This window comes from Copadichromis virginalis, linkage group LG14 (assembly GCF_057382275.1).
Source record: "Copadichromis virginalis isolate Kocher_CV1m ecotype Utaka linkage group LG14, C_Virginalis_male_GT1.1, whole genome shotgun sequence".
NCBI lineage: Eukaryota > Metazoa > Chordata > Actinopteri > Cichliformes > Cichlidae > Copadichromis > Copadichromis virginalis.
In genome coordinates this window covers 7,278,597-7,303,853 of record NC_140631.1, presented here as the reverse complement: position 1 = coordinate 7,303,853, position 25,257 = coordinate 7,278,597, and the positions used below count along the sequence as shown (strand labels likewise).

General features: G+C 44.7%; 1 protein-coding gene across 5 annotated transcripts in view; it reads right to left on the bottom strand.

The window, feature by feature from the left end:
• Positions 1-1,850: 1,850 nt before the first annotated feature.
• The window catches only part of usp2a (ubiquitin specific peptidase 2a), a 58,481-nt gene continuing 35,074 nt past the window's right edge, over positions 1,851-25,257 (bottom strand). For all 5 annotated transcript variants that reach the window (XM_085479123.1, XM_085479124.1, XM_085479120.1 and 2 more), the window contains 11 exons: positions 11,183-11,233; positions 8,432-8,555; positions 8,043-8,154; positions 7,841-7,951; positions 6,940-7,004; positions 6,677-6,780; positions 6,329-6,409; positions 5,149-5,227; positions 4,564-4,668; positions 4,057-4,177; positions 1,851-2,463 (listed from right to left, as the gene is read on the bottom strand). In XM_085479123.1, coding sequence (XP_085335249.1) covers positions 2,379-2,463; positions 4,057-4,177; positions 4,564-4,668; positions 5,149-5,227; positions 6,329-6,409; positions 6,677-6,780; positions 6,940-7,004; positions 7,841-7,951; positions 8,043-8,154; positions 8,432-8,555; positions 11,183-11,233 — 1,038 coding nt within the window. In that variant the 3' untranslated portion in view covers positions 1,851-2,378. The remainder of the gene's footprint in view (positions 2,464-4,056; positions 4,178-4,563; positions 4,669-5,148; positions 5,228-6,328; positions 6,410-6,676; positions 6,781-6,939; positions 7,005-7,840; positions 7,952-8,042; positions 8,155-8,431; positions 8,556-11,182; positions 11,234-25,257) is intronic.

Sequence of the window (25,257 nt, the reverse complement as noted above, 5' to 3'; positions counted from 1 at the left end):
AGAACAGTATGGAAATCTATCAATCTGAATGGTTACTTTCAGGTAGAAGATACACGGTTCCACATTTTACATTTAAAAGATATAGATTCACTTAATGCTGCAGTGTGCAGGTCACACGATCAGTGATTTGTTGTGCTTTTATGTACTGCAGGTAAAATAAGTATTGAACATGCTTACCGAATGTATTTAATACTCCATACAAAAGCCTTTGGTTTCTCCATACAGTAGGCATCTTGAAGCTGGCATCACCAACAGTCACATGCATTTCTAAATGTGATTCTGTCTTCAAATCCTGTAGGTTCCTGGATTTCTGATTCTCATCATTTTCACTCTGTCTGAAATCTGGTGTGGGGAGCACCTAGTTGTGGATGTTTTTTCCACTTCTAGATTATGGCCACAACACTGCTCACCGGAACCTTCAGTAGTTTAGAAATACTTCTGGAACCGATGCCATCTGTATGTTTTGCAAGAATAATGTGGTGAAGGTCTTGAGGGAGCTCGCTGGTTTTACCCATCATGAGATGGTGCTTGTGTGACACCGTTTTGTAATGGATCAGCTGGGACTGAACTAGCTGATATTAATTTCCACTAAGTGGCAGCGTTGCTTTCTAATTACTGATAGATTTCAGCAGCTGTCATGACTTTCTGCACTTCCCTTTCTTCCCATGCTCAGTCCTTTTTCCCTGTTCCCATTTCTCATTACTACACATAATTTATGGACATCTACGGTTTGTTTTCTCTGCATGTGTGGATTGGATGGGTTGTTACCAACATCTGGTGAGAATTTCATGCCAGTAGCACCTTTAGAAATATATTTACTTAGAAAACGTATTTTACCCGTTGAATGTGCTGGTTATAAAGGTTGTACTGGTAGTGACTAGAACAAATGTTCTCTTTGGGAACAACAAACATTATTGTAGCTATCTCTGTCTTAACTATAAGACCAGATTCAGGCAGCTGCAGACTCTCTAGCAGAGACCAAAAAAATACAAAGACAGAAAGTAAAAGCACTGTTGCGCTCACTTTTATTCATATATCTATCTATATATATATATATATATATATATATATATATTTATATATTTATATAGTCATGTGTTTGACTGCCACAGTTAAAAAGTGTGACTCATCACATTATCACCTGTAAGCATAAATAATGACTTTTTTTTCTCTCTTGAAACCTGGTAAATAAACCAACTGAAAACAGTTACGGGTCATTTTCAGCACCATTGAATAGTACATTCTCTATATTGCATCAGGATATAAAAATATACAGATATAGTGTTTTTTAAAACATTCTTTCCATGTTGTTCAATGGCATGAAACAAGAGAGGAAGAAAAGACCCCATACTGACAATGAGGATTATTACCGTTATCATCTGTATTATTAATCTGTAGCCGACCCTTAGCGGACCGTGCGCTCATCCGTTCACAGCACTTTAAAAACATCAGTAGCAGCCACACATGGGAGAAACAAATAAAATAAAACACGAGTAAGAGGCAGACTTCTTCTCTGGAACATTTCACGCTCACAGTGCCACCGACCCTCCCAACCACTTTTAGAGAACAAAAGAAAAACAGGAGAGTGATGGAGATGCTAATAGGGACCTGGGAGTGCTGGAGGGTTGTGGGAGGGAAAACCAAGCAGGCCGGTGGGCTGCAAGCTTCTCGTATCCATGACCAGTCCAGTTATAGACACGGTCTAAACACTGTACATCCACAGTCCAGGATGGTAACGATGCTAGGGGCCTCTATTAACCCCTACCCCGCCCCAAAAACTATCAATGGAAAACCCTCAACATGAATTCAAAGCAGAAAAACGTGAAGAAAGAAAGCAAGAAGAAAAATAATAAACTGGGTCGTCTCAGTTTTAATGGTTTGAGGCAAACAAGAAGATCACAAAGAGAAGACGAAGAAGAAGGAAAGGCGTGGTCAGGACCAGAGTTCAGTTTGCAGTGCATAGAGAGGGGCTTCTGAGATGGAGACTGAGTCACCTGGTTGGTTCACTCAGATGGGATTATTGCCCTCTGTCAACCTCACACACACGCACACACACACACACACACACACACACACACACACACACACACACACAGTAAACGCACGTCCACCCGCAACCAGCAACATGTGGGAGTACAAACGGAGAGCAGAATTAAAAAAGCCAGTGGTTTCCAGCCTGTCCCCCCATCCAGCAGTTTCTGTGGAGTGATGTGTATGTGTGTGTGTGTGTGTGTTTGTGTGAGCCATGTAATGTATGTCCAAGTAAAATTTCCAAACAGGCCAGGCTCCAACAGCACTTTCATGTGTTGCGTGTCCATCCGTCCAGTGTCTGTCTGTGAGTCAGAGTGGTGCTGTGGCCTGCCCTCCTCTACGACGCTTCACATCCGCGAGGAGCAAGCCAGCTCGTAGAACAAGACGTAGGCGTCGCTGCTGCGCACTTGGCTGGAGGACATTGGCGTTACTCTGAAAGTATATAAATAAAATAAAATTAAACTTAAGCTTTTGAACACTTGATTATAATGTATCATTTATATATTTTATTCAAGCAAAAATGATCTCATGATCCTCTGAGTGAGCTATAGGGTGTCTTTATAGATATTAACTGTAGACATAATCACAGTCTGTTTGAGCAGTTAGTATGCAGTAGGATGCCATATAGTGTAACTCCTATCTTACTCTAATAGAAATTACAACATGATAAATGGGATAAAAAGTCAAACTGAAAGTTAGTGCACGAAGGGAATGAAGCTGTCAGGCACTATAGTTGCTACTTCAGTCACACACTGCTGTCTAAAACAACCTGCCCAGACTTTGAATGTAATGACTAATTGAGTTAGCTGAAAGCTCCACCTGAGCCTCATATGTGTGTGAGTACATTTAGTAGAGCACCGCATTAAAAGCAGAATGTCTGAATTTGGTGATTTTGAGATGAGATGTCAAGTCTGAGGGAGCCCACGTGCTAACATGGTTTCCAAATGGATTAATTCTGTTGGCTAGTGCTGATGCCAGGAGGATGTGTAACAAATGATGTATGCCTTCCAGGAACGACTTTGATGCTTGATTAATAGGAGAGCATTAAATCAACGCTGCAGCCTGACATACGCCTTCCCTTAAACATCTGTTTGGTTGTGTGAGTGTAGAATACAGTACGAAGCATCTGTTAAATGTAACACAGTTGTAATTGTTTCTAGCTTGCTCATTATGCTGATGCAGCAATGTGGAACAGTGTCGAAATCTACAAGCGTTCTTGTTTTCTGAGCTTGAAATCATCAGTGTGCACTCAGTCGGCTGTCTTCTGTTATAGTAAAAGTTACTTTTGTTCAAGATTTATCAGCTCCAACGTGAGTAGCTCAGTTTCCGATGTAATGTTAGAACAAAGCAGACACACACGGGTAGAAAAGAAAAACAACACTAACGATTCACTGCCTCTTTATGGTGGCTTCACAGGGTTAATCTTACTTTGCAGTAATGCATATGTATATATACTGTATGCATGCTAGTGTATGAGGAGGTAAAGGAAACAAATTCACTTAGTCAATCTAATTTGCTTTGTTTCCATGCTGGAGTAACTTTCAGAATCATCATCAATTCATTTATCTTTCATGAAGCTATCAAATGGTTTCAGTGCCAGCGTGCATGCTGTACACTCCCAAACACACACACAGAACAGCGTGAGCTATGTGTAGTCATCAGCTATGTGTAGTACAACCCCCCAAGAGTGACGGAGAACCAGCATCAGACCTGACAACAGTGTTGAGTAAGAGGAAGCGTGGAAGGGTATGAATGAGTGCAGCGCAGCAGGAAACAGCCTGGAGTGACCAACGGGATGCTAAGCAGAGCAGATAGCACCCGCAACTCTTACTATCACTCCTCAACTCTGTTATCTTAGCCAGGGGGTGTTTGTGTGCTTGTGAGAGCAATAACAGCCTGTAAAATTATCATTATCAACGAGCTGACTTCTCCACACAGCTCCTATGATCTTCTACACGAACAGTGAACTGTCATAGTAACACTAAGTGTATGTGTGTGTCTGTGTGAGATTTGTGGCGAACCTACCTGGAGTCATTGAACGTGTACCATTCTCCCGAGCTGGGATTGCGACAGTAGGCTGTGTAGTGGCCGCCCATAGTGGTGCCTGAGTGGTTGGACACTGCGTACAGGTTGTACACTGCATTTACTGCAAGGCGACAAAACACATGTTTAAAGGGACAGTTCACCCAAAAATCAAATCTAGATATTGTCTCAATAGCCTGTAGTGATTGCTCACCACAATGGGCCATGACTTGAATATGGGGCCATCTAGTTCCATTATACTCCATTAAAGTATAATGGAACTAGAAAAAAATCTGAATGGAGAATAGTTTCATGTAGAAACCATTAGTTTAATGTTGTAGATCTGGGGCATTGGCTTGAACTGCTGCCTCACAGCACAAAGGCAGAAACTAGCTCACACCTAAACACTGAATAAACTTCTCTGTGAGCCAGAGAGAAAAGTTCTACATTTAGTGTAAACATAGCGTTCTGTGGCAGTCCACTCGTGGAGAGTACAAGCTCATTACTTACTGCTGTTTTCAGAGGCAAACTCCCGCAGGTCAAGATCCTTCATGGGGAAGTTAACAAATGTGGACAGTTTGCTGGTTCTTCGTGCCTCAGAGAAGCGCTTCAGGTCTTTAGAGGAAAGGGAGTCAAGGAACAGATGCTCTGCATACAGTAAACTGTACATCAAGCCAACATTCAACATGACTACTCGGAACGGCTTCACTCCACTGAGGCTTTAGAATGACACATCCATCACCTCAGTGACTTGACAAATTCATAACAGCCAATTAGCAGCTCGTTAAAACATCTGATCATGTGCACTGTCAGCGCTCACTCACTTAATTACACTGTTGGGCTTACACACATGACAACTTCCTGCCTCCATGGCAGAGCTGTCTGCTGCTAACTGTTCACAGCACTTTTCTATTGCAGCTATTGTCATAGCTGCAACAGAATAGCTAAGGGTCAGCTAATTACTAGAAAAACACTTTTTGCAATTCAGTAGAACAGAATACAAAGCAGTAAGTCATAAAATCTCAATAAAGCATTCAGCTACCCCACATGCCTCAGCACAGCATCACAGCAGGTGATGAATAAAGCAAAGGATACGCAGCACTAAAATCTTGGGGAATTTCTGTATTGTGAACTTTTTAGTGCATCTCCTCCTGGCTTTACATCTGTAGCACGTCTTTGAGAAGAAACAGAATAAGATCAGTCAGTGTTTAAGAACAGGAATCATAGAGGAACCACCACACAAGATAAAAAGCACAAGTTACTCACTCAGTCTAAACTATCTCTGACCATCTATGTGCAGCTTACATTTGTACTGAGCATAAAACAAACTGCAGTTTATAGATAGTTTCCCTTTTAGATGCTGTGTAAGTTCTGTGGGAGGGATTTTTTAATTTGAATTACTTTATAAGCATTTTACAGTTTGTTGTTGAACAGGAAAATTCCAAACCAGTTTTCCTAAATTTGCTGCTTCTGCAGTTACTTTGCTCTGCCTTTGTAGGGCAGTGTAACTCCTCTAATTACATGTATATGAAGAGTTTCTGAAGAAATACAGTTTTTTCTTATTTTTATATTTGTCCTGTCACACTGCTGGATGCTCACATTAAACATGACCAACAACACCTTTACATTTGTAAAAACAGTTCTACTGTCATTTATGATTCATTCAGATGTAAACATATTGTTGTGCACTTTGTGCGTCAAAGTATGAATTTGTTTTGAGAATTGTGTTTTTTACTTGTATTTATGTTGTATGGTCTACCTTACAATATAAAGTGCCTTGAGGCAACTGTTGCTGTGATTTGGCACTGTAAAAATAAAATTGAACTGAATTCTAGGTTTGCAGTTTGGTTTTGGAAATCCTACAATTGCAAGTTCAGGAGGAAGTCTTATGGCTTCTTTTAATGGCTTAAAGCCAGGCGAGGGGCAGCCAATAATATAGAAGTGAAAGGGTGGACGTAAAAGGACAGGAACTAAAGCAGCTTGTTTCAAACAGAGGATCAACTCAACTGAGTTAGGGGCAGCAACGAGCCCTGTATATGTTAATAGGGATTATTTTAAATTGTGAATCATGCAATTCTGTCATCGTCTAAGAATAAAAAAGGAGCTGAAATTAGCTTAATTATAAAGTAAACAATATAAACTCTTATACGCACAAATAAAACAAATTTCATGTTCTGTGTTAGCTGTGCTAACTCAACACTGGATAGGAAAAGTATGAAGTCAAAGTGGTGATTATCATAAGCTCTTTTTGTCAGTGCAAGCAGTGAACACCTACCGGCTTTTCATCCCCATCAAGGACGTCTTCTTTGGTGAAGAGTCGCATGCAGTCCATCAGACTCACCTCACCATAGCCCTTCTGAGCACAGATGCATTCACATTACATTCACACACACGAAGCAAAAACAAATAGAGACAGGAAAGAAATGAAGAAGCTCATATTAGGAGCTGTGGACACAGGAAGTGTTTCAATATTTAGTGCAAATCATCATAAAACACACACACACACACACCCACACTCATACACTGATTGTGCTGACATTTGTGTCTGCTGCCCTTCTGGTACGCGTTACGTAAGAAGGACAAACACAGGTCCCTGTCTGGACCTGTGAGTCTGTGGTCTAACCTTGGCGATAGGCAGAGAGAGATCCCAGAAGGGGTCGAAGACAGTGGAGCAGAAACCACAGTGGCTGCAGGTCAATGAGCTCTTCAGCTGTCCCACAAACAGGTCTGGAGAAGCACAGATCAAAGAGTACATCAAAGAAACAGATGAGAAAGTTTATCTTCCTTTTCATTTCCATTTAACCACGTTCTGTTTATGTCTTGTATGTGCAAGGTGAATTTTCACATTGGTGACAAATAAAACTGAGCTGCAGCCCATTTACTCACCTACTATCTTACTGTCCTCTCGCTCCAGGTATTTACTCCACATCTTCTTCCCTTTCTCCTCATCTCTGAGGGGGGAGTATGAGTTAGAAGTTAGAAAGTGTAAGCCTTACATGAAGTGTAAGGCTTACACTTCATGTACATATGTAATGCCTGAGCCCCCAGCAGGCAGCTGATAGTTAGGAAGATGGCTAAGATGGGGGAAATCATACTGAGCTGTTGTGACACTGTAAAAGGGTTTCAAAAATAACAAAAAGCAACAAGAGAACCTGGCCTAATTTATCTTAACTACCAAGGTGTCCAAGAACCATTTTAGGGGATTAAAAAGATGCTTTACAGAAACACTTCCTCCTGTGAAACACTTTTTCATGCTGTGTGCAGATATTTTCCTGCAGTTTTAACAGTGCAGCAGAGAGGATGTATTTTTAGGGCAATACTGGAAGTTGCTGGAATTAACTCTGACCCTTAAACAAACCGTGGTTAGATAACTGTTAATTATATCAATGAAAAACTGGAGCATTAAGTGCTTGTGGCCCCCAGAGAGGAAACAAATCAGCATGGGAGGTGAAACTATTGCACATGGCCTTGAATTAAAGATTAATGATGAGGCCTCAGTGATTAGTGCTGTCTTGGTTTGGGGCTTGTATTCATACTGTACGCTGCACATAACCTATTCAGAGATTTGGCCCAGATGTTTTTGAATTACTAAGCTAATGTGATTCAGGCTGGTTACGTATGAGTAAAAACTCTAATAAAATACAATAAACAGTTGTACTGTTCATCTGTGAAACTTCCAAACACATCCTCATCTCCAGCTAACAAAGTCCACTTTTAAAAACAAAACAAAACAGTGTTAGTGTGACTCAGTGCAGGTACACGCGCACGTGTCGGTCTGATTACTCACGGCAGGTGGTCGAAGTCCTCCACAGTGCCTCTCGGCCTCACAGTGACCCTGTTGACCTCGTTGTGCAGGCCGTCCAGGAGGAAGCGCAGGAACTCCTGAGCATCCTGTTGGCTGTGATACACCAAAACAGTTAGGGCTATGAAAATCAAAATCAGGTCACAAAAAAACAGAAAATAAAAAATAAAATGATTACAAAGCTTACTTGTATCCCACAAATCTGGGAGCATATCTCTGGATCTGTGTTTTAAATTCGGACGGGCTGACAGCCTCACTGCTGGATGATGTCCACATGGTCTGTAGCAGCTTGGCAAATTCTACCAACACAGCAGCAGCTAAGGTTATTCACACATGCTGGGACGTAAAATGCTTGTGTCACAGTGGAATGAAATGAAGGTAGGACTCTTTTTCATGCAAACTCTTAAAAGACCAAGAAAACCACTCTTGTTTTTACCTCTTCTAACATGCTTTCAGGTGAAATGTGCAAATCTTACAGAGATGCGGGGGGTAGGGGGGAATGAGTGTGCTGCTGGTGGATCGCTGCGAGGAGAGTTTGTTTTGGACTCTAAGGGGCCTGTGTGACATGTCTCTCACCTTCCATGAGGGCTGTGTTGGTGCGGCTGTTGTTGTTAAGGTCTCTGCGGTGGGAGTTGTGCAGGCAGTAGTCTCGCAGGCTTTGTGTGTTGCTAAGACACTGCAGGATACTGTTCATGAAACACTGTCAGGACAAAGCAGAGAAAACGGTTTGATTCCAGATGCTATAATCAAATCAGTTTATGCTTTTACTTAATTAATACTGTTAAGTTAAACGTATTACTATTCAAGTCCTAATTAATAAGATTTAAGACCAAACTTGACATGGACATCAAAAGCAACAAACACACTGTTGTCAGTTCAAAATGAACAATAAGGTCAAATTAATACAGGAAAAACTGTATTAAAAACTGTGACCCTGAATCCTCCCTTAGTTATGCTGCAATAGACGTAGGCTGCTGGGGATTCCCATGATGCATTGAGTTTTTCCTTTCCAGTCACCTTTCTCACTCACTATGTGTTGATAGACCTCTCTGCATTGAATCATATCTGTTATTAACCTCTGTCTCTCTTCCATAGCATGTCTTTCATCCTTTCTTCCTTCTCTTACCCCAACAGATGGCCCCGCCCTTCCCTGAGCCTGGTTCTGCCAGAGGTTTCTTCCTGTTAAAAGGGAGTTTTTCCTTCCCACTGTCGCCAAAGTGCTTGCTCATAGGGGGTCATATGATTGTTGGGTTTTTCTCTGTATCTATGAAGCGCCTTGAGGCGACTTTTGTTGTGATTTGGCGCTATATAAATAAAATTGAATTGAATTGAAAAACTGTCTGAATGTATTTGTTAATATAAACAGACAACCACCTTGTTCACCCAAATGTCAAACTCCTGAAAGCCTGACCAATTTATCTGATATTATTGGCTGAAACCAGCAATATGCTACTGCTGGCATGTTGTTTGGAATGCCACACTCACACCAAACAGCTGATCTGACCACAGTCGGGCAGAATGTACACGAGTAAATAAATAACTACACATAACAAATTTAGGGAAATCCTTTTGCCATGTCTAAATGGAAAAGAAATACTGGCATATATATTGGAATATGGCATTTTAAAATCACCAAATATTAGCACTAGTTTCAAAAATCCTTTACCTACCTTTGACAGACAATGTTGTTTGTTCCAGAAACATCTACAAACTTTAATCATCAGGACTCAACTTTGCTATTATATCAAGCAGCAACTTCTTGCTTACTAAATGGCTGAAAATTAAGCCAATATGGACACATGCTAAGAGTTGCAGTTGTTTTATTGGTCAACAGATGCTGGTCTCAAACAGTAAGTCAATCCCCATAGACTATAATGTAACAATGTCCAACTCTGCAGCATTGAAAATGGCACAGGAAATGGATTTAGCTGTGACAGATCATTTCTACTTCATAACAGCTGTACAGGGGGTGAATGTTTTGGAGGCTAAGGCCAACCTTCATACAAAGTCTTTGGGTTAAACCCGCAGCATCCCATGACCACAAACCAACAGGAGAGCTGCCCTTCTTCTAAAGATTTATTTTTGCCATTTATCCTTTAGTAGATAAGATACAGGACAGACAAGAAAGCAGAAAGGGAGCATGGGGGAATGACACACAAGCAATGTGGCAGGTATATTGTTGGTATATTGGTTACCAGCTCAACCAGATGAACTGAGATCTAAACTGAACTTAAGATGGCTGAAAACTTTTAAAGGTGTTTTAATAAAAGATAATTCACAATTAAGACATTCTAGGCCTTTCTGAAGATGTGCAGACACCCTGCATCATGTCTAACAGTGATTTCTAATGTTGTTCCAATATGTTACCAAAATATATTTCTGAGCGCAATTTGCAGTGTTAAAAGATGACAAAACAGTAGCTTAACAGCTTGAACGAATACTTCAACATTTTGAGTGATGTGCTTATTTGCCTAGAGTTAGATGAAAAAAACAGCTAGCATGTATAAAGATAACAACATCTCCATATAGGCACTCAAAGCTCACTGAAGAATATGCTGTCTTGTTTGACTTCGGTGTGCTCAAAGAGTAAGAATAAAAAGTTGGGACTTTACAGAATGTGATTTGTGCACTAATTCCTCGGGTGAGCACATCATAGCTGGGTATCTGCTAACCTCACTGTAATTACAAATACTTGTTTTTACTTTAACTGTTCTAAGTCTTAGTGAAAAGCCAAGCAACTCAGATTTACTCCTCAGACTTGAGCATCATCAAGTTCATAGAACAAAGGCAATCAAGTGTTTTCGCCAGAACTCTGTTCACATCATTTTGAAAAAAGGTGGTGTACAGTCATGTAATAAAAGCTAAATCTACATATTATGTAAGAGAAGGATTTTTCAATGTAAATGTGAAGTCATTTGTCCTTGATGAATGTTTAAAGAAGCAGAGAAGCAGCAGTGTAACTCCTGGGTACAAAGAAGTATCACAGCACTGTCTCATGTCACGTGTTCATGTGACACATGTGCAGCTTGGTAAGAACAAGCCAGTCAGAGAGGGAGGGAATGAGATCTCTCTGGTCCATAGTTCAGAGCTCTCTGATTAGGTTACTCTATACAAGCACACAACACAGTGCACAGTTTATTTTAGGAGTCGTCCTTATGCTTGTTGCCTGGCAGACCGAACAGATCGCAACACACTGTGCTTACAGTGACACTCACTGGATTTTTGGAAAGCTATTGCAAATCAGTTGAGAACAAGAGCAACACTACTCAAGATGTTAGTCTCACAACAGATGTAATTACATGTATAGCATGTGGCTGCTGTACTTACAGTGTTTCCTAAATTCTTCAGTCCCACCAGGCCTTGGGTGCTCTTTGAATTCTGAAAATATAAATAAATAAATATCAAATTTAAAAACAAAACAAAACACCATTTTCAGATCATATGTACAGTCTTTTGATCAGACCAGTGAGGGCTGGTGACTCCCAATCACCACTGACAGTACTAAAATGTTTCATTTTATTCCTGAAGCAAAAACACTTGAAGAGCACTCCATGTAGCGGTTTGAATGAATGAACTGAAGCATTCAGCTTTTTCTGGTAGTGTTTAGCCTTCAGGAATCTCCAAACAGAAGATTCCCATTCCCAGCATCAACGTTATCTCTCGTGTCACTGTCCATGCTGCATAAGAAATACTAGTCAGTTAAATTAATAATTTGTAGTGCATTAAAGTACAACACCAGTTAACTATTGGTCACAGCCAGCTGTTTTCAGAAATAACACTACTCAACCAAATCTAACAAAGTCCTTCTAGCTTAGTGTGGAGCTTTGTCTGCACTGAGTTAGAATGGAATGGAACAGTTTACAGTGCAAAGGCCTTAATAGTGACTAACAGGAAAGTCTTAGTGTGTGTCAGACTTTAAAAATGAAAGCCCACAGTTATACACCGGATGTTTTCAGGATGACTTATGTTAAATTTTCATAACCAAAGTGTCCGGTTCCTTCTTGGAATACCAATGTTATTTAAAACATGCTGAATTCTCAAAAATAAAAGCCTCCACTGGTTGGTGGTTGTGAAATGTTAGATTTTTAAAATAGTCCAAGGAATTTGTCAGTATCCTTTGGTGTGTCCTTTTTGCACTAGACACCATTATCACATGCTGTAACTGTATGAGTTTCAAAATAAAAGTTACCATTTATGTATAGGCATTTAGCAATACTTTACAGAGTATTAGAATTTTAAAGATAAAACCAGGTAAGTAAAGCCCAAAAGGTTTATTCTGTTCATCTGGACGTAGCATTTTCAATGGGTATCGTCGTTTCTGTCACTTGGAAGAGTGATGAAATGTTTCTCCCATTGAAAAGGCTAAGTCCAGATGAACTGAATCAACCTTTTGGGATTTACTTACCTGGATGATTGAGCATGCATCAAGACACTTTCTTTGAAAACTTCTCTAATTGCTGGAATTGTTTATTTATGCAATCTTGAGTCAGCATCTTATCTTCAGCTTCTCTCAGCTAGCTGATTTTGCTAAAGATTTTTAGCCGCGAGTAGCAGACAAAGGCCAACAACAACAACAATAATCCAGGTGCACTCTCTTCAGAACCTGTGTGGTCTAGACATGCAATGTCTTAACTAATGTGTTACCGAATGCTGGACAGGTGTGTATGTGTGTGGATTTTAACCTTTAAGGACAGAAGGACTGAAGCCCTGCTAATCTGACATCTTGTGGGTGCACTATTATGCATGTGTCACGGACCCGGCTCTGGGGACTTGGGGTCCGTGGGCAGTGGGGGACTATGACTGTTGTTGTTGTTGTTGTTATTATTATTATTATTAGGTGTGTTGTCTGCACTGCCCCTGTGCACATCTGTGTGTAGGCAGGTATGTGTGTGTATTGCCTATCTGCTGTGGCCAAGTTACAGGCACCTTCAGCCCTGGGGGCGTGGCCTAACTTGAGGGCTGGCCACACCCGAAGTCCTGGCCGCACACCTGCTCCTCATCTGGGCTCGTCGGGGGAGCTATTTAGATGAGCGATGGAGCTTCCACCGATGCGGGATTATTGCGTTGGACTACACGTCAGTCTTCTAGCATAGTCAAGTTTGAGTGTATGCCTGCTGGGACAAGTGTGTAACGGCTGCCTCTATTGTTTTCCCCTCAGGAGGAGTGTGGGACAAGAAGGAGCAGTGAGCACGGGGAGTGCAGGGACACTGGAGCAGAGAGCACTACACGGGGACTTTAGGGAAGAAGACAGTACACGGGAGTCTGGGAAACTGGGGATTCATTGTTGTTTACTTCACCACCTTGTAAATAAACACTGTTGCACTGAAGAGTCCGGCGTTTGGGTCCTATTTCCCCATCTCCCCACAGTCTGCCAGCCAGACCGTGACAGCATGGTGGATTTTTGAAACATTTCAGCAATTTTTAAATATGATGTAAGAATGCAATTAACAGTTTGAAATGGAACTTAAGTTTGAACACATAAGATTTAATACCATCTGTTACACCGTGCTGAATGCTGACTGTTTCCAGTACTTTTCTTGCTTTTAGATGAGTTAAAATGGCATTTAGATTTATTAGTAAATGTAAAAAAAACATATACACACCCACAGAATGTGATTCTTTTTTTACTGAATCCAATGGGTGAAAATCCTTACATAACTGAATATGTATCCATTAATCTGGCAGTCTTTCTGCTGAATAAGCCGGGATTGTGAGCTACTTCGCCACTGCCAACAGTGCTGATGTGTTTGAGGCTGAATTTGCACTTTAATGATATCCTCATGAATCTAGAGACCTGACCTTGCGCTGTGTCCCTCTAAGAATGCCATATAGGAGGCATTTCCTGGTGAGCATTATCTGTAGACAGAAGCTTGTTTTTGTGATTTCACAGCTGCTTCCTCTCTGAGTAATCACTCCCAGATGGCTGAGATCTGATCAACAACAGCAAAGTCACTGTACCTCACCGAGTTTAATTCATACTGTAACTTTCACTGTTCTTTAGGCAGGAAACTATGAAACAGACACATTTAAGCTCAGTGAAACACAGCAGATGGCACGGCATATTATCATGTTTTCAGAATCTTAAAATGGTCTGAAATGCTTTAAAGAACTTATGTCATCACTCGCTGCAGTTCAATTTCATTACATAAGATTAGTGGTTATATAATAGTGTAACCAGAGGAAGAACAAACAAAGAAGACGGGGGTGGATAAGGAATGCACTGGTGCCCTTGGCTAAAAGGCAGAAGCATTTTTACAAAGACGCGTAGGACTGAATTCACTGTGCATAATGCTCCATCAACCAGAGTGCTGCTGTACTAATCGTGTTTATAGTCACTGTGAAAACACACTCACTAAAAACGTGTGGGTAAACTTGTGTTTTTAGGCACTGAGAGTGTCGGCAGACTGACATCAGTCACCTGAGCTCACTGTTTTGTTCGGCTCATTTTAAAAATTTATATGGCACATTTGAATACAACAGCAACCTGCTGTACAGAATTACAAAATAACTAGTACCGAATAACTCTCATACTGTATTAAAAGACAGTGAATACAAATGTGTTTTAGGTTTGAAAAGACTAACAGTAGGAGGCTGTCTGATGTGTAGGGGTAGATTATGCCACAGTTTAGGCGAGGGGTCTGCAACCTGTGGCACTTTTGTCCTTATACTGCGGCACCGGGTGGTTTGGAAAAATAAATTAGAAGTATTTAGCTGAAGTGTATTTTATTTGTGTTTAGTTCTTTTTTTAACTTGTAGTTCTAAACTGGAAGATTATTGTGATATTGAAATATAAAAATACAATTATATTTTCTTATTTTTCATTGCTCAAAATAAGCGGCACACTCGCGGAAGCTGGTGTACCCACCGAAACGCCAGCATTTATTGAGACTTTCAACGCCAGGTAGGCCAATTATGGATCTTCGGATCCACATTATGTCAGCAGCTATTCTCCACCGTGAACTATGTTAAAAACAAACACCGCTCACGCCTCACAGATGACAGCTTAGAGTCCTGCGTAAAGATGAAAGTCACTTCGTACAGCCCCGATTTGCAGACGCTGTGTGCAGAGGTTCAGGAGCAGAAGTTCCATTGTAAACATACCACGGCAGACCCGCTGCTTTTCAACATTTCTTTATTGACCACTTTTCACACAGGGTTGCTGTACGCATACAGCCGGCTGTAGCTTTTCAGCTCACAGCCCGACAACACAACAGCAGAGAGAGCACAGACTTTAAGGCGGCGAGGTGTGATTGCGGGTGCCGCTCAGGTGCGTCCGACTCCCATGCAGCGGCACTGCAGACCACGCCCCGCCACACACATTAACCATTTAAAATACATATTTAGGCAGAATTTTGCAAATATCAATTTTTTTTAGCAGCATAGTGCTTTTTTTCCAATAATTTTTTAAAAGTCAGGTCAAGGCTCCAAAAGCCCAAAGGTGATATGAGGGTGGCGGCTCACAACAGTTTTTGTTTGCTACATGGATCATTTTAGTTCAGCTGGCTGTCTTTCCCTTTGTTATATTTCTTTAAGAGTTCAAAATGTGTTAATTACATAAATAAAATGTAATTTTCTCTGTAGCACTTCATGGATTTCATAAGCAACACACCTTAGTTGCTCTGTGGATTCTTTTAAAAAGCAGTTAAAAACTTTTCTGTTCAAACAAGCCTTTTGTTGATCTACGTATTTTATATTCTTTACATTATTTACATTTGATCTTTTACATTGTGTATAATGTCTATTGATTGAACTGTTTACAGCGCTTTGTGAATGCCTGTCTGTTAAAAGCGCTTAATAAATAAACTTTACTTACTTACTTTAGTTGTTCACACAAAGCATAAAGGTAAAAAAAATATATATATACAGTGTTATCTTCATTTTAGATGTCAAAAAGTATTTGCGGCTCCCAGTGTTTTCTTTTGTGTGGAAACCGGGTCCAAGTGGCTCTTTGGGTGTTAAAGGTTGCTGACCCCTGGTTTAGGGGCTACGACCCCAAATGCTCATTTGCCTCTGTGAACCAGCCTACCCTTGGTCTGGCTAAAAGTAAAAGATCTTTTGATCTAAGAGATCTAGAGGGCACAAAAAAGCTGCAAGAGGTCAGATAAATACCCAGGAGCCTGTCTATTCAGGGCTTTGATGGCTGTGGGTATGTACTCATGTGCTGGCTGTTACCCTCACCTGTGGTAAATGAGAGTGCTATGTAACAGGACCACAATGAAAATCAGCCAAATTGCATAGAAGGCAAGCTCACCAAACCGTTTAGTGATTAAATCAAAAGCAGCATGGGAAGGAGAGTTAGCTTTCACTGATTTGGTCCAGGACACGTCAAACTGCAGGTAAAGGTGCCGTTTACAGTTTGTTACTTTAGATGTTCTCCTATTTCAGTTGCTGAAGTGTTCAAATTCCTCTCTGGGTCTGAACACAAACTAGATGATGCCTGAGAGGCCAGAGACCGCTCATCACTCACACACACTCAATCCCGTGTTCAACTTCACCCTGGAATTGACCTGACAACCAATATATGAGTCACCACACATCACGTACCTAATGACCTTCCTGAACCCAGTGACCATTCATAATGGTATCAACACTTCCTACGGTCGCACGTGAACAGGCTTAACAGTCAAACTGTCAGGGTTTAACTGGCAACAGACTTACATCATTACTACCAGAGCAGGACGTTTTCTGAGAGGCTCTGGAAGGAAAAGTATGTATGAAGTCACAGTTGGAACTTTTTCATTTCAGGTACAGGTGGGACTGGCTATCAAATACACCCTCACTTCATAAGGAGAAACCTATCAGAAGAAAGCTAGAGGTGAGGCTGCACCAAGGCTCAGTACATACAATAAGTAGGGCTTATTCTGAACTGTGAATGAGGCAAAGCTACAGTGTTAAGAGTCCAAGAACAGACCTAAGGAGATGGAATTGAGCAGAGGCTATGCTTGTAAAATTATTATGGTGTTAACTTACACATTCAGCAGCTCCATTACAGTAACATTATGATTCAGATGGTGTCAATGTTCTACCTTCTTCACAGATTCAAGTCCATTATTGCCCGTCCTTTTGCTTTTCATTCTTTTTAGTGCTGTTTTTTTTTTTCAACAAACTCCTGAGAAATAGATTTGTTCATCAGCAAAAAGCAAAAAGTGTGAAGCAGGTTCATCAGATCTTTTTTTCCCCAGAAACAGCTGCTCGTTGGCACTGGAAACAAGTTTAATGAGACCACTGAGACCGAATAGGGAATCCAGAAATCTAAACAATGGCTACATTATTTTGGTCTTAAATCTCCATGGTTTCATTATAATGAGCTGTAAACACACTCTGCACACTTTGAGTCACTGTTGATAGGGGGGGAAATAACTGATAGTGCATATTAAACTGATGTTAAGAATACTGTAGCTGCTGATGGAATTTTTTGCTGTTTCAGCTGCACACAGAAGAGCTTCGCTTGCAATGCATGCTGGGAGAAAGAATGCTGAATGTGACAACAGAAATCAAAGTGACTACTCCCACCCTGAGCTCTGCTGCCGGCCTTCTGTAGCTTCACATGATTGGAAGTGTGTTCTGTTTGTTCACGAGTAACGTGCGCCTCCAGCTCATCTTGTTATGATGCTTTTATAGGAGAAACTCTCTGCTCTTATATAAATAACCCCTGCCATCTGCCTCTGATTCACCAATAACACAGTCATACAGGATGGGGGAGGGGAATATCTGCAGTTTAATTAACTACAGCTTACCTAAATCCCCCTTTCTGTAAATTCCTCTGTAGTGACTGGAACATTTTATTAGCCACGGCCATATAACATAAATACACAGACACATGCACACACTTCCTGCTGTGATTTCGCCACTATCTCAGCGATGACAGGATGGAGGACAAATCCTCTGTGCTTGCTGCAAATTTTATTTCATAACACACACACACACACACACACACACACACACACACACACACACAACTGGAATGTGGACATTGCTGAGTAATGCCACGGTCACTACCAAAAATAGCTGCCTTGCTTTTAGTAATGGCTGCTTGTCCACTCACAATTGACTGATGCTTTGGCCAGCCCAGTGCAACTCATAACAGTGAAATAACATCTTGGCTTTGTCACCGTGGCAACACTGTTTTTATTTTTATTTATTTTTTTGCAGAATAGAAAACTAGAGGACACTGTGACATCACTGTGACAGGACTGAGCATAGAGAGATCTCGCTCTCAGAGAGAGAGTGAGGTGTGTGTATGTGTGTTTCTGGGAGAAAAGGCCCAGACGGACAAGGTCAGGGGGCCGACCCGGAGGCCAAAACAGTTCAGTTCCGGGGGCCGACCGTGTGAAAGGCAGCGGCAGTGGGGCAGGTCTGGAGGCCGGCCACGCAGTAGGCAGTGGTGTGGAAACAGTTCTGGGGGCCGACCGTGCAGACGGCAACAGCGGCGTGGAAACAGCTCTGGGGGCCGACCGTGCGGACGGCAACAGCGGCGTGGAAACAAGTCCGGAGGCCGGCCACGTGGAAGGTAGTGGCGGCGTTCAGGAGGGCGTTCAGGAGGGCGTCCACGGTGGCGGAGATGCCCAACAAGCGGCCTGGCAGATGACCGACGATGTGGAGGTGGTAGTAGGGGACCTGAAGGCTGCGTGGCCCCTGCAGCCCCAGGCGAAGCGGAGGCTGGACCAGACGAGGCGGAGGCTGGACCAGACGAAGCTGATGAGGACACGGAGGCTGGACCAGACGAGGATGAAGACACGGAGGCTGGACCAGACGAGGATGAAGCAGTGGCTGGACCAGACGAGGATGAAGCAGAGGCTGGACCAGACGAGGATGAAGCAGAGGCTGGACCAGGCGACGAGGATGAAGACAAAGCAGATGCTGAAACCGGACCAGGCGAGGCCGAAGACTCTGAGGCCGCAGCAGGCGAGGGTGATGAGACTGCAGCTGGTGATGAGACTGCAGCTGGTGATGAGACTGCAGCTGGTGGCTGGACGGGCTCCTCGGGCCCCCCAGCAAAAACAGTCTCAGACCCAGTGGGCACTGGAGCCCCTGGCACACACAGAACAGAACCAGCAGGCACACGGGCCTCTGGCAGGGACGCAACAGAACCAGCAGGCACACGGGCCTCTGGCAGAGACAGAACAGAACCAGCAGGTGCGGAGACCTCTGGCAGAGGCACACGGGCCTCTGGCAGAGACAGAACAGAACCAGCAGGTGCGGAGACCTCTGGCAGGGACAGAACAGAACCAGCAGGCACACGGGCCTCTGGCAAACACATGGCAGACTGCAGCTGCACAGAGCATTGAGTCTGCTCAGGCAGCGACGGCTGGGTGCGGTCCTCAGCAGGCTTCTTGACCGCCAGGGGTCCAGAGTCTGCTGGGGGCTGAGACCCAGCCTCTGGGGAGGCCCTGGGGCGAGTAACAGTCTCTAAATTAGCCAGTTTCTGAGAAACTAGAGTGGTTTTAATGCGTTTGTCTCTCCGCTCAAAATGGGTGCTAGGAACGGGGTTCAAAATGGGTGGCACAGACACAGCGTCCAGTATGGAGGGAGCGGGTGACCGGGCTAATGGAATAGATGCAGGCTGGGCTAATGAACTGGCTAAAGGCTGATGTACAGGTTGAAGTGAGACTGGAGTTGGTGGTGGAGTGGATGAAACACAGTCAGTTACTTGTGAGAGGTTAGTTACCACGAAGGTAGGTAAACACCGTGTACTGTCTTTACCCTCCCCATGAACAGCCCCAGAAAACACAGTCCCAGAAGCACCAGCGTCCTTAAAACTCACCACAGCTGGTTGCACAGGAGTCCCTGAATCCGGCTGTGGGGTGAAGCGCCGGTGGCGCGAATGTTTCCTCCCCACCGCTGACGGCTCCGACAGGCAGGGAAAATCCTCTGGGGGGTCGGGCCGTGAAACCTCCGGTGGGTGAATCTGAGACGGATGCTTTGTGGTGGTCATAGTCCATTGTTGCTGGGCAGAATCCGCTACTTCCCGAGCTTGCACCGCTTCCCGGGCTTTATGCAGCTCAGCGATTAAGTCTGTAAATCCCTGGACCTGGTGGAGATAAGGATTTCCGGCCAGGATAGCCTCAACGGCATTTATCCCCACAACCTTCGCTCGTGCATTGGAGGTGTGGGTTACCCAGTCCACCAGGCGTAGGGCACGTGTGAGGTCGCTCTCCCCGGCCCTGACAGTACGACGCGACCACAAGATGGATCCAGCGGTCTTGCTGGATCCATCTTGTGGTCGCGTCGTACTGTCAGGGCTCTGTGTGCAGGCAGGCAGAGATGAGGATCCAAATGCAGGACTCGAACACAGAATTGAAACTCAAAAAACCCTCAGATTTATGCCTGTGTGTCCTTGGTCTCAGTGTTCCATCCTCACTCCATGTTTGTTTTTCTGCCAGCAATAAAGCTGAGGTTTTTTGAGTTTCAATTCTGTGTTCGAGTCCTGCATTTGGATCCTCATCTCTGCCTGCCCGCACACAGAGCCCTGACAATTCCTTCCATATGTAATAAAATAAAGTTGTTTAATAAATATAATAAAATACTGTATGGTAGTTAGCCAATTTCTTAAATTATTTGCTATTTCCACTTCAATTAAATGCTTTTCCTTAATTTATTCTTGTGATTATTCACAAGAATAATGGGGGGTTTTTTTGTTTTAGTTTTTTTTAACCCACTGGACCGCCATAGATTCTAACTCGTGTTCTTTTAAAGGCTTTGTTTAGTGCATTATGGAACAGTAAAGCTGTCCACTAAAAGCCACACTGATGACATCATTTTGGATGAGTTAGAAGCTCTCCAGAGGGCAGAGCAAAGCAGCTTTTACGAACTGTTGAGGAAAATCTCCCAAATCACACTGGATTGGGGGGTTGCAGGGTTCTCTGCTCTCTCCATTATTCAAAAGGAAAATTGAAAAATATCAGTGAACAAGCGTGGAGCACTGACCTCTTTGCATTATACTGTGATTCTGCAATATACTGTGCAGAAAAGACTTAATATTTTTCTTTCATCCTACAACCTGACTTCAGACTCAGTGTAAAATACAGTTAGAATGTTAGTGACTAAACAGTGTATGAAACAGGACCCTTTAAACATTTGTGTGTAACAGTGCAGGAATCATACCAGACCACTTTAATGACAGCTACACCCGTTCTGCTAATTCTGCTAATTCTGCTAATTCAGCGATTCTTCTCTGTGAGCACTGTACAGAAGCACAGGCTGTGAGTGTGGGATTACACTCATGGAAGGCTCTACCAGTTGCATTTACACTGTTTAACTAGCAGAAAACCGACGAGGGGGCCAAATGCACAGATGTATGCATTCAATTAACAAAGCAGCTAAATGCTCAGTTAGGTGCTCATCCTATAAACATATCATAACATACAGTGTTAAGAGAACTGTGACATTACCTGGAGTCTACAATACTAATTCAGTCGAAAATAGAGAAGAATTTTCTGACTCTCTTGCTTCCTCCCTCCCCTTTACTCGTGGACTGGACCCCAAGACACATGAACTCCTCCGCTTGGGTGGGCAAAAGTTCACAGGCTTTGTTATGTTACAGATGTTATGTTCATCTTTTAGGTACAGTTTATGGACAAACTATGCAGCCTATTTTGTAAACAGAAGTGAGCACAGTGGATTAGGAAGAGCAGTGTCTGGACCAGAAAAGAACGGGCTTGTTTGATGTTAAACTCTTCAAAATAAATTCCAAATATTTTACTTTTTTACAAAATGCAGGTGTTGAGTCAAATATAAGTGATATTTTCACACATAATTTTCTCTTTTCTAACGCTTTCTAACGCTACAACACACACACACACACACACACACACACACACACGTGCTGTAGGAGTAACTACTTATGACAGTGAAACAAGCCTGAACATGCAAATCCCCTAGATCTGCATACCTCCATAATCATAATTTAAATAGGTATATTCATCTCACACATCACTCACCCTCAGTACTCTTGGATTTTTTGTTTCTTGCTTGCCCAGTTTGGAGCTAGTGACCTCGGGAGAACAGGTCAATGACATATATTGTGGAGGTAAACACAGACGACACGAGAGCTCTCGATTAACACTGCTGGTTTATTACTCATCACCACACAACTGAATACTTTTCCCTCCAAAACACAGCAACAACACTTCCTGAGAACTGGGTGTGAGTGGAGCCCTCCAGTGGTCCACCACACATGCCCCCCCCCCCCCCCCCCCCCCCGAACACCCAGTAGGGTCACCCCCTAGTCCAGAACCCTTGCTTTAATTAAACGTCCAGAACGGCTGAACCGTGGAGGTGGAGAGCTGGCGGAGGGGAAACGAGCCTGAGGGCCAGGCTGGCATGGGCGGTCAGGAAAAGCTGAAGATAGCTCGGGCCCTGCCAGGTGGGCGCGCTCCCAGAGGAAGCAGGGTTGTCCAGTCCAGTGGAAGGCGGGCGGCCACGGCGGGGGGCCTGAGCCGGCACCACCTGATCATCCAGAAGCACATATGCTGGTTTAAGTCTGTCAATAGAAACAGCCTCCTGCCGACCCCCAAAATCCAAAAGGAAATGCTTCTGGCTCGGTTGAATAACCCTAAAGGGGCCGTCATACAGTGGACGCAGCGGAGGCCTATGAGCGTCATGCCTGACAAACACAAACTGCGAAGAGTCCAACGACCTCGGAACAAAGGTGTCGGGCACACAATGGTGCACTGGGCCAGGAAGAGAAAACGAGTCTCTTGGGGGACGGAGAGAGAGCACAGAGGGAGCGAAGCACGGGGTGGGCTCTCGGGCAAGAATTCCCCGGGGACCCGGAGGGGCTGACCGAGGAAACCCCGAGGCCTTCTTTAACCGCACAGCGCAACCCCAGTAAAACCCATGGAAGGCGGTCAACCCAGTTGCCATCTGTGAGAGAAGCACGGAACGCGGCCTTAAGCGACCGGTGGAAACGTTCGCACATCCCGTTGGCCTGCGGGTGGTACGCAGTGGTCCGGTGGACCTTGACCCCCAGGCCGTCAGCCATGGCAGACCAAAGCTCGGAAACGAACTGGGGGCCTCTGTCTGAGGTGATGTCGGCGGGGGGACCGAAACGCGAAACCCACGTTGACAAAAATGCCCTGGCCACTGCTGCTGCTGTAGTGGATGCCAGAGGCACTGCCTTGGGCCAGCAGGTTGTGCGGTCCACTACAGTCAAAAGGTGCGTGAAACCTTGTGACTGCGGCAGAGGACCAACCAGATCCACATGTACATGATCAAAACGCCTCCCTGGAACGCGGAAAGATTCGAGGGGCGCCTGTGTGTGCCTATGGATCTTAGCACGTTGGCATGGGATGCACGCGGCAGCCCAGTCTTTCACCGATTTATGAAGGCCCGGCCTTCGTAAACCTAGAGCTGACCAGCTTGACCGAGGCCCGGACGCCTGGATGAGAGAGGGCGTGTGCGGAGTCAAAAACGCGACGACGCCACGAAAGGGGAACTACAGGGCGTGGACGGCTGGTGGAAACGTCACAAAACAGGCTAGGCCCGCCGTTCCACACAGGTCTGTCCTCCAGTACAAGGCCCGTTTGCGCAGACCGAAGGGCTTGGACGTCCGGGTCGGCCTGTTGGTCAGCGGCCAAAGCCTCAAAGTCTATGCCAACATAAACGGGAGAAACCAGCACGCGGGATAGACAGTCAGTTGGACTTACCAGCCGCGTGCTCAATGTCAGTTGTGAACTCGGAAATGGCAGCCAATTGGCGCTGCTGGCGCCCGCTCCATGGATCAGAGACCTTGGACATCGCGAATGTCAAGGGTTTATGATCGACGTACGCGGTGAAGCTCCGACCCTCGAGAAAAAAACGAAAATGCCACGTCGCGAGGTGCAGGGCCAGCAACTCCCTGTCAAAAACGCTATATTTGCGCTCACTGTCCCTAAGCGTGCGACTAAAAAAAGCGAGCAGTTGCCAGATACCGGAGACCCGCTGTTCTAACACAGGTCGCCACGTCCGACGCGTCAGAGGTCAACGCAATCTCCGCCGACGGAAACGGGTGAGCCAGCAGGGCGGCATTAGCCAGCAGGGCGGCATTAGCCAGCAGGGCGGCATTAGCCAGCAGGGCGGCATTAGCCAGCGCGGTCTTCGCCCCAGAAAATGCCTGGATGCGTTCAGGGAGCCAATCAATCTGGTCCTTAGCTGTTTTACCCTTCAAGGCAGCATAGAGAGGCTGCAGCAGGTGCGCAGCTCTGGGGAGAAAGCGGTTGTAGAAATTGACCATCCCCAAGAACTCCTGCAGCGCTTTAACGGACGCAGGACGCGGAAAAGCCGAGACGGCCCGGACCTTGTCTGGCAACGGAACCACACCGTCAGCGGAAATGCGGTGGCCCAAGAAATCCAGAACCGGCAAGCCGAACTGGCACTTGGAGGGGTTGACGATCAGGCCGTGTGCCGCCAAGCGCTGGAAAACCTGATGCAGATGGTACGCGTGCTGACTCTCAGAACAGCTGGCCACCAATGTATCGTCAAGGTACACGAAGACGAAAGGCAGCCCGCGCTAGACAGAGTCCATCAACCGCTAAAAAGTCTGGGCGGCGCCTTTCAGGCCGAACGGCATGCGCAAAAGTTCAAACAGGTCGAAAGGGGTAATAACGGCAGTTTTGGGGACGTCTTCGGCGCGCACGGGAACCTGGTAATACCCCCGCACCAAGTCAATTTTAGAAAAAATTGAGGTGCCGGCGAGGTGGGCGGAAAAATCCTGGATGTGGGGAATGGGGTAACGGTCGTTCTCCATGACATTATTCAAGCGGCGAAAATCCCCACACGGTCGCCGCCAACCGTCTGACTTGGGCGAAGAGGAAGATGTGGACAAAGAGGAATCCCCCGTCGTCCGGTCCGAGAAAGGATAGCATGTGCTCCATCAGTTCGAGAGTTGTACCGCCACCCAGGCCTGAGAGGGAGAGGAGCTTCTCGGCTCGCTCTGCGTCGGAGAGGGCATAGCGCCGAAGAAGCAGCTCCTTAAGGGCGGCGTACTTCCCTCGGGTGGGTGGGTCCCGGAGGAGAGTCAACGCACGACGGGTGGCTAGCGGGTCGAGAGAGGCCACCACATGGTGATATTTCGTGTCGTCAGCCGAGATGCCACGAAGGGCGAACTGAGCCTCCACGTGCACGAACCACAATGGGGGATCGTGAAGCCAAAAGTCCGGCAGCTCGAGCGCTACAGCAAACGTAGCTGCAGCCGGAGGCAGAGGGCTGACGGCAGCTGATGCATCCAGAGCGGAGTCGGTGCCACCATCGGACTGCAGCATGTTTGAGTCAGGGGTCACCAATGTGGAGGTAAACACAGACGACACGAGAGCTCTCGATTAACACTGCTGGTTTATTACTCATCACCACACAACTGAATATTTTTCCCTCCAAAACACAGCAACAGCACTTCCTGAGAACTGGGTGTGAGTGGAGCCCTCCAG